The 12,791-nt window shown below is 39.9% G+C and overlaps 1 protein-coding gene across 3 annotated transcripts in view; it reads right to left on the bottom strand.

The window, feature by feature from the left end:
• DTNBP1 (dystrobrevin binding protein 1) overlaps positions 1-12,791 on the bottom strand; it is a 118,329-nt gene that overhangs the window by 58,121 nt on the left and 47,417 nt on the right. For all 3 annotated transcript variants that reach the window (XM_046641243.1, XM_046641241.1, XM_046641244.1), the window contains exon 7: positions 145-167. In XM_046641243.1, the coding sequence (XP_046497199.1) occupies positions 145-167 (23 nt within the window). The remainder of the gene's footprint in view (positions 1-144; positions 168-12,791) is intronic.

Genomic DNA, 12,791 nt, shown 5'->3' with positions numbered 1-12,791 from the left:
TAAAACAGTATTAAGCAAACTTTTATTTTTTGATGTAAACTGTCTGATTTAAAGAAAAAGGAATGAGTGCTTTCATCAAGAGAGAACATCTGACATCAATTACCTCTCATCTACTTTAAAGTGAAGAACGAAACACAAAATTACCTTTGAAGGTTTCAAGTTCCTTCCTGTAGAAAAAAAAAGAAAACATGAATTTAAAATAATCTATTCCTAATAGAAACTGCTCTTACATTATAATAAAAATGAATGTACCTTAAATGCTCAGAGTGGTATTTCTGGATGCTCACGTTATCAATTACGCTTTAGTCAAATTAACAATACAATTAGCCTAAAGCTACTATTTTCTGTTTTTCTGCTATTATCTTATTAACGGCTCAAAAAATTCTGCCAAAATTTAAACTATTGAAACAGTGAAACACTTATAAGAAAAGACAGAGCATTTTAACGTCAGCTATGAACCATCTTGTATATATAAGAGTGAGTTTATAAAGCATGTAGCAATTATCCATTGGTAAATAATAGACTTTTAAGATCTTTAATTAAAAATCATCCTGCATAGGAGCAGTTATTTTCCCTTTTAAGTAAAAGAGGAAAGCATCCTGACACAAAAGCGCCAAGCCTCCAGGAAATTCTCTGGTTTGTAATTTTGTCAGTGTCAATTAAGGATGCTGGAATATAAAGTTTCCTGGGGAAATGTACAGCAGGAGGAAAGACATGAACAATCATAAAACAAAACATCTTTTGCAAAGAAGTCAAACCAAGTTGTTCTCAGGTTTTCCTTCATAATTTTGTAACTATATATTTTTTTCTCAACATCAGTACCAATAAAAAGTCATTTTGAGGAGGTGGGTTTATTTAGTAAAGGCTTGTTATCTCATTCAAAACAGGAGACATTTATCTTTTATTTGCACTCTAGATTCTACTAAAAATATAGAGATATTTTGAATTCACAAATCAGTATTCCACACTGCTAATTACAATACCCCTCAAGTTCCAAAATAGTTGACTACAATTAACAGCTGGTAGGAGGACTGGCACACTGCCCACGGGAAGGCCAGGCAGGCAGTACTCTTGTGACAGCCAGGTGAAGGTCCATACATCAGATGGTCATCTCAGTCCTCTTTTTCTACAAACACCAACTCCTCATAATAAGGCTCTAGCACCATAGTTCATTAACCGAGAAAAAGAATGTTACTTTCAATTCTTTCTTTTCAAAAAAAACATGCAATTGTTTCCCTTCAGTCAACAGTCCAACTTCATTCTTAAAAGATTAATTACGTACAAGTTAAACATACCTAAAACCTACTTTATGCTCCAAAAATAGGAGGAAAGCCCAAATACCTAACAGAAAGGCAACGTGCATCATAAGGGAACGTCTTGAAAGGAGACCCGCGGGGCTGGCCCGGTGGCGCAGTGGTTAGGTTCGCACGTTCCGCTTTGGTGGCCCGGGGTTCGCCGGTTCAGATCCTGGGTGTGGACATGGCACCACTTGTCAAGCCATGCTGTGGTAGGCATCCCACATATAGAGTAGAGGAAGATGGGCACGGATGTTAGCTCAGGGCTAATCTTCCTCAAAAAAAAAAAAGACACCCTCAATTTCCTTCTTACTGACGCCCTCATGGCAGGGATTGCCTAAGGCCACTGATGGGTGGAAGGATGACAGAACACTCAGCCAAACATTCTAAAGAGTAATTCTTTTCACTGTGATCACAATCTTTAGAGAGCCTCTGCTTTGCTTCTGTTAGAATGTGTAACAGTGAACAAAATTTCTAAAAGGCACCTCTTGTTTTAAAAAGCTGAAAGTCAGAGTAATAATTTCACAGACATTGTTGGTCCCCTGCTCCCCACCCTCAAATACCAACAACCATAAAAAGGAAGCCAGTGTCTATGCTGCCAGTGAGTAACTGCCCAGTTGAGGAAAACTGCCTTTCATGTGGAGGTACCATGCTCACCTCTCAAACCTTCTGGCTGCCTCACTGAATCAACGGGAAGCTGCGACAGAGGAAAGAGGAGAGGCCCGGCAGAGCGCTCTCTATTTACAGAATGTCACGACCCACAACTGTTAGCAACGTTTCCAAGAAACCTCCTTCCAGACAGTAAACCACTCCTGTACCCAATTCCTAAAAAAGAAGCTTGGCTGAGGTAGTGTGGTTCCAAGTAAAAATCAATGTTATGAAACTTTTAAAGAACTGATAAAGTAAAGCAGTAGTACTGAAAGCCTGGGAATTTCCTAATTTTAGGGTGGACTCCAGCACTTGTTAGACGTAATGAGCATTTGGAAACACAGAAGATCTAAGAGAAGGGAGGGAAAGCTGTCAAGCAGAGGCGACAGTGACACTGAAGGCACGGAGCCAAGCACTGCAGGTTACATTTCAGAAAGAGCAAACACCTCAGAGCAGGAGTCTGAATGAACAGAAAGTAGTGGGAGACACGCTTCAAACGGCAGAGGGTTCTGAGTGCCAGGCTAAAAGGATCTGGTTTTATTTTTAGCAGGAGAATAACATGAGCAAAGCTGTGCTTTAGGAAGAACATTCTAGCTGTGACGGATGGATGATGTATTGACAAGAGGGAGAAGAAAAGCAGGGAGCACTTAGGAAACCATTAGAGGAACTTGAAGAAGAGCTAATTAGTGCCTAGCAAGAGCAACATCAGCAGCAATGCCAACGAAAAGGAGGAGCCCAATTTGAAAGATACCGGGGAGCGGACGCAACAGTCCACGGCAGCTGACTACATGGGGAGAAGCAGAGGAAGGAGACGAGCACGTTAGCCATGAGGGTTCTAGCTGGATTAGTGGAAGGAAGGTGAATTCATTAATAACAGAACACTTAGGAAGAGGAACAGATTTTGGAGGGCAGTGCATGAGCTGAGTTTGGGACTTGATGAAATCATCTGGAAGGCTGGAAACCTAAGGCTGCTCATGATTCGCATCCCCTGTAGCCTTCTCAAGGATTCAGCCCCTACAGATCTCTGCTCCCTCACTTCCCATTCAGTCTAGAACCGATTCCAGTTTGTCTTCCAGACCCCACCACTGCACAGTCAAGGGCACCAACGCTCATCGTGTGGCCAAATGCAATGATCATGTCTCTCTTTTCATTGGAACATCTCAGCAGCATTTGACCCAACTGGAGATTTCCTTGAGCAAGTTTCCTCGAGTTTTTCTCCTAGTTCCTCAGTTTCTTTTTCTAGCTTCTCCACCCCTTCCAGACCACTAAATGCTGAAGCACTGCTAGCTTGGTTCTGGGCTCTCTTCTCTCTTTAACTTAAATTCTTTCACAAGGCAATTTCATCCAGCTATGTAGCCTTAAATACCATCTATGTGGTACTGACCTCCTGATTTGTATCTCCTGTCTTGATCTCTTCTTTGAGCTCCAGACTCACATGCAACTGCCTATTTGAGAGCTCTACTCAAAAGTGGAGGAGGCTTCTTAACAACCCTTGCAAAACAGAGCCTACTCTTCCTCCAGCCTCCCTTATCTCAAGTAATGGCATTAGCAAGTTCCTCAGGCTTTGGTTTATCCATCTCCCTCATTCTCCACATTCGATCCGTCAATAAATCCTGTCATATCCTGAATTCATCCATTTCTCTCCATCATCACTGCCACTAACCTTGTATAAATATCCATTTTATTTTTTTTAGGTATGCTTTTTGGCGAGGATTGGCTCTGAGATAATATCTGTTGGCAATTTTCCTCTTTTTTTTTCTTCCTCCCCAAAGTCCCAGTACATAGTTGTATATCCTAGTTGTATGTCCTTCTAGTTCTTCTATGTGGGATGCCACCACAACATGGCTCAATGAGTGGTGTGTAGGTCTGCGCCTGGGATCCAAACTGGCAAACCCTGGGCCACCGAAGTGGAGCATGTGAACTTAACTGCTACGCCACCAGGCTAGCCCCATCCATTTTCTTATACTTTCTTATACTTACAATCTTTGTTGAGTTCAGTCATTCATTCAGAAAAATTTATTGAGCCTTAGACACAGAATAATGTTAGGAATAGCAGTAGAAATAATGCTAGATTTAGGATATACGTGTTCCATAACCTTAAAGAACTTTAGTGAGAAAGAAAGAGAAGTAACGCAACAATCAGAAACCAATGTCACAGGTTAGTGCTCTGGTAATGACTTGCTGAGGGTTCTCTAGGAATAAAGACGAGGAACAACTCATACATTTTGGTTTGATAGAAAAGGCTTCCTGGAGGAGCAAGGATTGAAGTGAGTTTTGAAGGAAAGTATAACCGATGATGACAGGTAACATTTATTGAGAACACGGCAGATACTTTGCTCTTGTTTATGTCATGCTCTCAGTTAACTAAATGAAAAAGCATACGCAAGGAGGAGTCTTAAGTTCTGGTCACTCTCCAGACTCTATTAGAAATGATAATGACCTTAATCAGTGTAAAACAGTCTTCAAGTTCATCCTCTCCAGGAAGACGTCTTGGACACCCAATTGGTGACCTCCCCTTATCTAAACTCCTAGAGCACTAACTCCATCAGAGTTCCAACACCTCAGGCACTGCCTCTAGTGCAGCTATTTCTGTACAGGTACCATCTCCACCATTACACAGCAGAGCTCCTGAAGCACAGACATCGCGTCTCACTCCGCTGATCACACATACGCAGAGAGTCAGACCCAGCAGACCCTCAGCAAACCATGATGAACAAGTTTCTGGGCTGCAGAAGGACAGAACATCTGCTTCTTCAAAGAAGTCCTCGCTGTAACTATAGAGTATTTTATTCTTTATAAAAAGTTTGGTCACATAGTATCTCACTTGATAACTTGTTTTCTACTTGCATTTTCAAAAATTTGAGTCTCTTATTTCCACAGTTTAATAGTATTCTCAGAAGAGCAAATAAGTAAAAAGAATTGAAATGCTTTCCTTTAGATTTTTACCATATTTTAAAATTTACTCAATTCAGCAAATGCTTTTACAAAATTTAGCATAACGAACCCTGAAACTAAAACATTCAACAAATAACATCAGACTCAAGATCTAATAATATTTCCAAAGGGTGAAACTGCTATTTAATCATTTTCCCTACAGGGGTTGAGTTATGAGGGCAGAATAAAAACAGAAAAAGCACCACATTAATAAATCAATCTATGGAATGTTGCAAGAAGTACATTAAATCTGTATATGCACAGAAATCAACTAAATGAGACTCACAGATGCAAACTTAATAGACTGGAGCCCCTGGAAAAATATCTCCATAAACCCAATCACCTCACAGATGGAAGCACGCTTTCTCTCAATACTAAACTGCTTCCCTAGGACAAAGCCGTCATAAAAAGCTAATACAATGGAAGATTCTATCCGGCAAAACACCACATCCAAAATGCCAACTGCAAAATCGACTCTAACATTTTTCTTCACATTTGAAAATGTTTAGGGGAAAATTTTTTTATATATGACCGGTAATACTTTTTGTACAGGACACATGTGAAGAGCATCCCTTCGTTATGGCTGATGGACAACCTCTATCACCGTGATGACCTGTTCATAGGGAAGATCTCATAGGACCTCTTTCAAAAAGGACCACCTACCACTCATTATTACCAAGTCTGCTGTTTCTCCCAGCACTCTACAGCCAGGAAAATGTGTATCCTTATAGGCCTGGCGGGTTTGTGGTTGAGGGTAGGAGGAGGATGGAGGTGGGAGAGGAATTTGGAGGGAGAAAGTTGGCCTTCCAGCTTGAGGTAAATTCCCTAAAAACTGTCTGTATCTTAGAAGCATCTGATGTCATTTATTCCTTACACAGATCCTGCCCAGGGGATATGTTCAAGAACAAGGTATTTTTAACATTATCTGTAAAACAAAACCTCTTGAAAAGCTGCTAGTTCATCATAAAAACTGCATTAAATCCATATTTTTCATGCTATTAATATAATAATAGAGAGAAAGAGAGTGTGTGTGTGTGTGTGTATAAAATACAGTTTCATATATTTATCTTCTTTGGGCAAACAGCTTAGAAAGCAATAAGATGAAAGAATCCTAGAATCTTGGCATTTAAAGCTGAAAAGAATCTGAGTGATACGGTAACAAAGAAGATTTGGAGTTTAAAAAACGGCCCCCCCAAAAGATAATGAAGCTCTAGGAAATGGGTCTGTTACTGGCAGCACTAAATTATGTATGGATTAAGTTCCCCCCAAACTTGCAAGAAGACTACTTTCCTAAACCTGATTTCCATGAAAATCTATTTGGATGGGGGGGGAGGGAGGTTAAGGCAAGTAGGACAAAGAAGGATGGGACATATGTAAAGAATATTTATTGAATTCTTACCGTATACCACACATTAGACAAGGCATCTTACATCCATTATCCCTTATAATCCACAATGCCCTATCGTAGGTACCATCACCCTCATTTAATACATGAGAAAAATGGGACTTGAGGATGAAAGGCCACACAGCTAAGAAATGACAGGATGGGGAATAAAGCCTGCACCTCTCTGACTTCCAGTCTGTGCCATCTTTAGCATCCAGAATGCAGCTCAAGGACCAAACACAGCCTACTGAAGGCAGGTTGTGGCCCACCTGAGATATCTGAGCCCCACCAGAAAGTTATCTAAGTAGACCAGCAAGTCTATTGGAAACCAAAGTCATGGATATGAAACTCGGAGCTACCCCCAAATTTGTGGGCAACATCTGGGTCCATCCAGCTGTGAAAGTACATTCTTTTAAGGAAACTGTTGAAACTGAAGTTGAAAGCCATCATCACTGACGTAACTTAAAGTGAAAACCCCAACATGCACTTGAAGACATCTTGTGATTTTCAAAACCAAGTCTGTTAAACACCTTTATTCTCACTGATGTACTGAAAAGTGTTCAGTGACTAGCCCATGACAAGTGATTGGTTAAATTTGTTTATTATAAAATTATTAAAAGAATTCTAATTCCTTTATGTTACTGATTTTTTAATTCAAATTTTTAATTTTTTTTTTTCTAAAAAAAGAACTACCCTATCACTTATTATTACCAAATCAGTGTTCTGTCATTTCTCACCATTCCACAGTCATGCCGCACCACCTGAAATTATATGTTCTTACAGGCATGGTGAGTTTATGGTTGATAGGGCGGAAGGTGGATTAAAGGAAAAATTATGCATCCCACATCCAAACGTATTCCTGATCCAGTGGCACCACTACTAAAAACCTTGCTTATCCATTCTTAAAATTAGCCATCACAAGAGGTGAAGTGGTCAACGCACTGTGAGAAGCCAGACCCTTTTCATACTCCACAGCATCCAAACCCAGAGAGTGGAGAGCTTTGTGCGGAGACAACAGAATACAAAGCATATCCACAGACTTTTTTTTTTTTTTTTTTTTAAAGATTTTATTTTTCCCTTTTCTCCCCAAAGCCCCCTGGTACATAGTTGTATATTTTAGTTGTGGGTCCTTCCAGTTGTGGCATGTGGGACGTTGCCCCAATGTGGCCCGGTGAAACCCTGGGCCACTGCAGCAAAGCACGCGAACTTAACCACTCAGCCACGGGGCCAGCCCCTCAACAGACTTTTAAGTTAGGAAAACATGGATCTGGTGTAGCTCTGCCACTTCCTGGCTCTGCAACTCCTGGTAAATTATTTAATCACCTCTAGTTGCCTTTTTCTTTTTGGTAAAGAGGACAGTACACCTACTCAAATGGTCATTGTGAGAACTCTATGAATTAATTTAGACTCAGGTCTTTAAGCACAGTGCCTGGGACATACTAAGTGCTCAGTAAATGCTACTGTTATTTAATTCACATCATCATCACAACTTAATTACCTTGAAGATGATAAGCCTTAATTATATCTGCATTTTAGGAAAAAATGAACACTCAGTAACATAAATGGACTGAGGACAAGAGTATAGACAAGAAGACTAATTAGGAGGCTATTGTTGTAACTCAGGCTACAAAAATGTGAGCTTAAACCTAGGAAAGGACCAGTAAAGGCAAGAACAGATTTGAGAAATGTTGGGCTGGACTGGGAATTGAGTGAGATGGTAGGAGAGAAAGAAAAAGATTATGACTCCCATGTTTGTAGACTGGGCAAACTTGTAGATGGTACTGCCTTACTGAGACAGGAAGAGGTCAGGTCTTGCCGTGGAAGATAATTTGGGGCATGTTGCTCTTGAGATGTCTGTTGAGATATCCAAGTAGAGATGTCCAGACGGCAACTGGTTCTGATAGTAAAAAGAGACACCCAAATTGCAGACAGTGATTTGATAATGATCACTCTATGGGTGGTAAATGAGCCAAGGATATGGAAGAGCTTACCTAGGGAGGGTATGTAGAATGCGAGAGGGCACTAACCAAACAGAATCCAAGAGAATAACAACATTAAAGCGTCTACAATGGAAACTAAAAACCAACCTAAGGTAGAGAAGAAAATTCAGGATACCAGTGCTACGGAAGGCAAGAGGGGACAGTTTCAAGAGGTCAGGTAAACAAGGACTGATTTGTCAATGGGCTTAAAAGCCCATTAGCTAAAAAGCTAAGAAGAAATACATAGATTAAATATTTAAAGTACATCGTGGATTTGGTCTTTATCAATGTTTCAGTGTTATGCAACCTTATACAATCTTTCTCTATTAGCAATATTGTAACTTTAGTGTGCCATGCATCTTTTCCGTTCATTTTAATTAATAAATCTTTAAAAAATTCGCTTATGAGGTAAAATAGTGTTTTAACTTTCCTCAAATCAGTCCAATGCTTACTTTATAATTTTAATGGATACTTTTCAACTTGTTTTAATCCATGTAAAAGCACAGAATACTGATATCGACAGATAATTCTCAAATCTAAGTGAATTAATCCTTGAGAGCTATGTATCAAGTTCTATTTTCTCTTCTTCAAAGAAGTAATGGTATTTTATACGACAACAATGCACTGTGATATCAGTGCAAGAATAAAAATTGGTCATAACAAAACATGACATGAAACATTCAGAGAGAAAGGAAAATGTTGCACACTTGGGGCAAAAATGTCCCTCTTTGAAACCCAGTGTCCAACGTCTCCAGTAGCAAACCAGTGCATGCCCTTTGAAACAATTACAGTCCCAACTTTCTGAGCCAGAACTAAAGATGAGAAATGGCAGAAGGCAGGCAACAAAAGAGACCTGTTTATCAGCCACAGAAAAACTGGGCCAACGTAACCACGCTGGCGCACGGCCGGAAGGGCAGGAGGAAGGGCGGCAGCAGAGGAGCGCTCCATCCTACTGTGGCCTTTGCCATAGTTTTTCCCTGCCACCAACTTCAGAGCAGGTAGGGCAGCCTGCTAAGTATGTCTCTGCCTATCCCATCTCTAGAAGCCTCCAAGAATACCAGAAAAGTGAGAAACGCAAAGGATTATACCATGCTCACCTGAAGACTAAAATGACTGATAGATTTAATATTTTTGAAAGCACCTCTGAAAAAAACAGTAACTGATGAGAAAACATTAACTCCAAAATGGTACTGGGTCATGTAAGATGTAAAATATTAGTGCAAATTTAATAGACTGATTCTTAAACATTGAAAGTTATTCCAGACTTATAAATTATAACACACAAGCTATAACCAATCTATCTGCAGAAAAAGGATTACCTTTTTTAAAAACCTAGGATAATCATAATTATGTTCTGCTGAATTTCTTTCTTTCTTTTTTGGTGAGGAAGATTGGCCCTGAGGTAACACCTGTTGCCAGTCTTCCTCTTTTTGCTTGAGGAAGATTGTCCCAGAGCCAACATCCATGCTAATCTTCCTCTATTTTATATGGGACGCCGCTGCAGCATGGCTTCATGAGCAGTGTGTAGGTCCATGCCCGGAATCCAAACTCACAAACCCCAGGCCACGGAAGTGGAGCATGTGAACTTAACCACTACAACACTGGGCCGGCCCCTGTTTTGCTGAATTTCAATAAACCTTCCTCAAGATTGCTATACCTCTAATCGTGACTACTCTCAACTGCAAATATATACTTTAGGTTTCTATTGTCTCTGTAAAAAACAAAAACCTTTATGAACCCCAATATACAGAATAGCATTTACACAACTGGGAGAAAAAGTTCAGGAAAAGAGTACTGTAAAGCAATTAGACAAACATTTATTATTTTTAAAGAATTAAGTCAGGACATGAGCTTTTTAATATTGATGGTAAACAGATAGTCGTTGTTCAAAATAAAGCTTGAAGAATTTAAATATCAGTCCTAAACTATATTTACTGTCAACCTGTGGGTCTAATAACCTGTTAAATATTCTAGCTACGTTTGTTCTCGTGACTACATATAAAGTCTGAAACTGCAAGATTTATTCTCTAACAGACACTTTAGAACAAGAATTTTGTTAAGTTCAATTCCTGGCCAACTCATAAGCTTACGTCTCATTTTGAAATAAAATGTAAGATGTGACTACACATTCATGAAACCAACAAATTCATAGTCTCTTATCTAGAGGTCCCTGGCCTAGCAGGTTGTGATTACTATATTGTAATCAATATAATAATTTACAATCAATTAACCACCTGGGAACTGTCTAAAATCTAGCATCTAACAGAGAGAGAAGAAAAAAAGAAGAAAATGGAGGAGATAGAAGTTTGGGCCTTTTTTATATCTTCCATGTCTCTACTTAATCTTTTGAACTTACAGAATAGTGACAGTAACTGGTTTTAATGTCCTTGTCCACTAATTCTAACATCTGTGTCAGTTCTTAATTGGTTTTGATTGACTGGTTATCTCTTTGTGTTTGCCTAGTAATCTTTGATTAGATGCCAGACACTGTGATTTACCTTGTTGGGTGCTAGATATTTTTGTATTTGTACAAATATTCTCAAGCTTTGTTTTGGGATACAGTTAATTTACCTGGAAACAATTTGATTCTTTGGTGCTTGCTTTTCTGATTTGTTAAGCAGGTCTGGAGCAGGGCTCAGTCAAGGGCTGATTACACTCCCTACTGAGGGAAGACCTTCCTGAGTGCTCTTTCCCTTGAATTATAAGTTTTTCCAGTCTAGCTATTAGGAATAGGCACTGTGTAGACACCAGGCCCTGTTAATGAATCCTTTGGATGTTCTTTTCCCTCCGCTTCAGGTAGTTTCCTCACATGCATTCTCAGTACACTGCTGGATATTCCAGGGGAACCTCTGCAGATTTCCATGATTCTCTCTGTGCAGCTCTCTCCTCTCTGGTACTGTGTCCTGTAAACTCTAACTGCCTTGGTCTTCCCAGACTCTCAGCTGTCTCTTCAATTCAGAGTCTGCCAGGCTCTTCCTGGGTTCCTCCTGCCTACACTGTAGCCTGGAACTTTATCACTGCAGGATGTGGGGCAATCAGAGGGATCGCCTCACTTGTTTCCTGGCTATAAAGACCACTACTCCTCTTTGCCCCAAGTCCAAAGTCTAAAAAAGCATTATTTACTTTGTCTGGTTTTTGGATGTATCAGTTGGGAGAGTAAACCTGGTCCCTGTTACTCCATCTTGGGCAGAGACAGAAGTCCACTCTCCTTTTTCTGAAAGCATTGCCTGAGGGAAAGTCTTCCTGACCCACTTTCCATTCACCATCCAGACCGACCTCCACCGCAGAACCTCGCGAGTTATTGCCTTTCTGCTTATCTCCCTTGGATGAGGAGCTGTGGATCTCCTCTTTTGGTTCCAGAACCATCTTTACCCTGGAGAATGCCACTTATTTCTTCTGTTCTATTCTCAGCAATGCCCGGCCTGTGTGCCACACTCCTGCCAAGCCCCTTGGCCATCACCATCCCCAACTTTCTGACTTGGAAGTACAGGTCAGACCTTTGGCCCACTACCTGTCGAGGTTACTCTGGACAGTCACTTCTTAAAGCTCAGGAGTTTGGCAGGTTATTCTCTGGACCATCAACTGGTCAAATACTACTAAAGATATGCCAACATCTCAAATAAATCTGTTATGCTTCACTTTAAAGATTTTCTAAACTTAGTTTATGGTCCACATTACTAAAAAACAAAACAAAACCAAACACAAACCAAAAGAGTATAGCTCCCTAGAATTAGCTGTAATAAATAGAGCAAAAGGAATAAAGACTTTCTCAAAATGTGCATGTGCACTAAATCTCAAGAGAAGCAGTGACCCCCACCTACAGGAGAGGGTTTCTAAGAGATAAGATTTAAGTTTTAAAGTCTAAATGAATCAGTGAAAATGTTTCTAGAGTTTAGTATGTCCCTAAGCCAATTTCAAGGCCAACAGAAGACTGTTAAAATTATGAGTCATTTATAATTAAGTAGAATTACTAAAGTCACACTGTTCTTCAAGATGTAGCTATTTTCAGAGAAATTCTGACAGCATGCTACATACTGAAGGGGAAAATAAAGGATCCAGAAGTTTGGAAATAAGAAATATTTTAATTAAATTACACACTTATCTCTTATTTTAAGTATAATATAACTAATTATTGTGAGAGGATTTCAATAAGTGTTCCAAGGAATATTATGGCGGGACCGGAAAGATTAAAAATTTAGGAGGTTGAGATTCTACATGTCTTTGTAGCTCTGCTGCTTCAACCTCCCAAACCTATCCATCGTTTACGACTCAGGGCCTTTGCACCTGTTGTTCCTTCTGCTTGAACGGTATAATCCGAGATCCTAACATGGCTGTCTCCTTACCCAGGTCTTAGTTCTCACTGTCTTCTCCGCAGGCCCTTCCCTGCTCACTCTAGCCGAGGCAGCCCTCCCCCACTTGACCACTAGAACATTGTCTGGATTAATTTTCTTCAGAGCCTATATAATTATCTGTGTATTTTCTTACACATTTATCACCTATTTCCCCCCATAACCTGCAACTAAAAATGTAAGCTGACTCCCAAATACTAAG

Source organism: Equus quagga, chromosome 15 (assembly GCF_021613505.1).
Source record: "Equus quagga isolate Etosha38 chromosome 15, UCLA_HA_Equagga_1.0, whole genome shotgun sequence".
NCBI classification, from domain to species: domain Eukaryota; kingdom Metazoa; phylum Chordata; class Mammalia; order Perissodactyla; family Equidae; genus Equus; species Equus quagga.
Note: the sequence above shows the minus strand (reverse complement) of the source record. Positions and strands in the feature narration are given on the sequence as shown.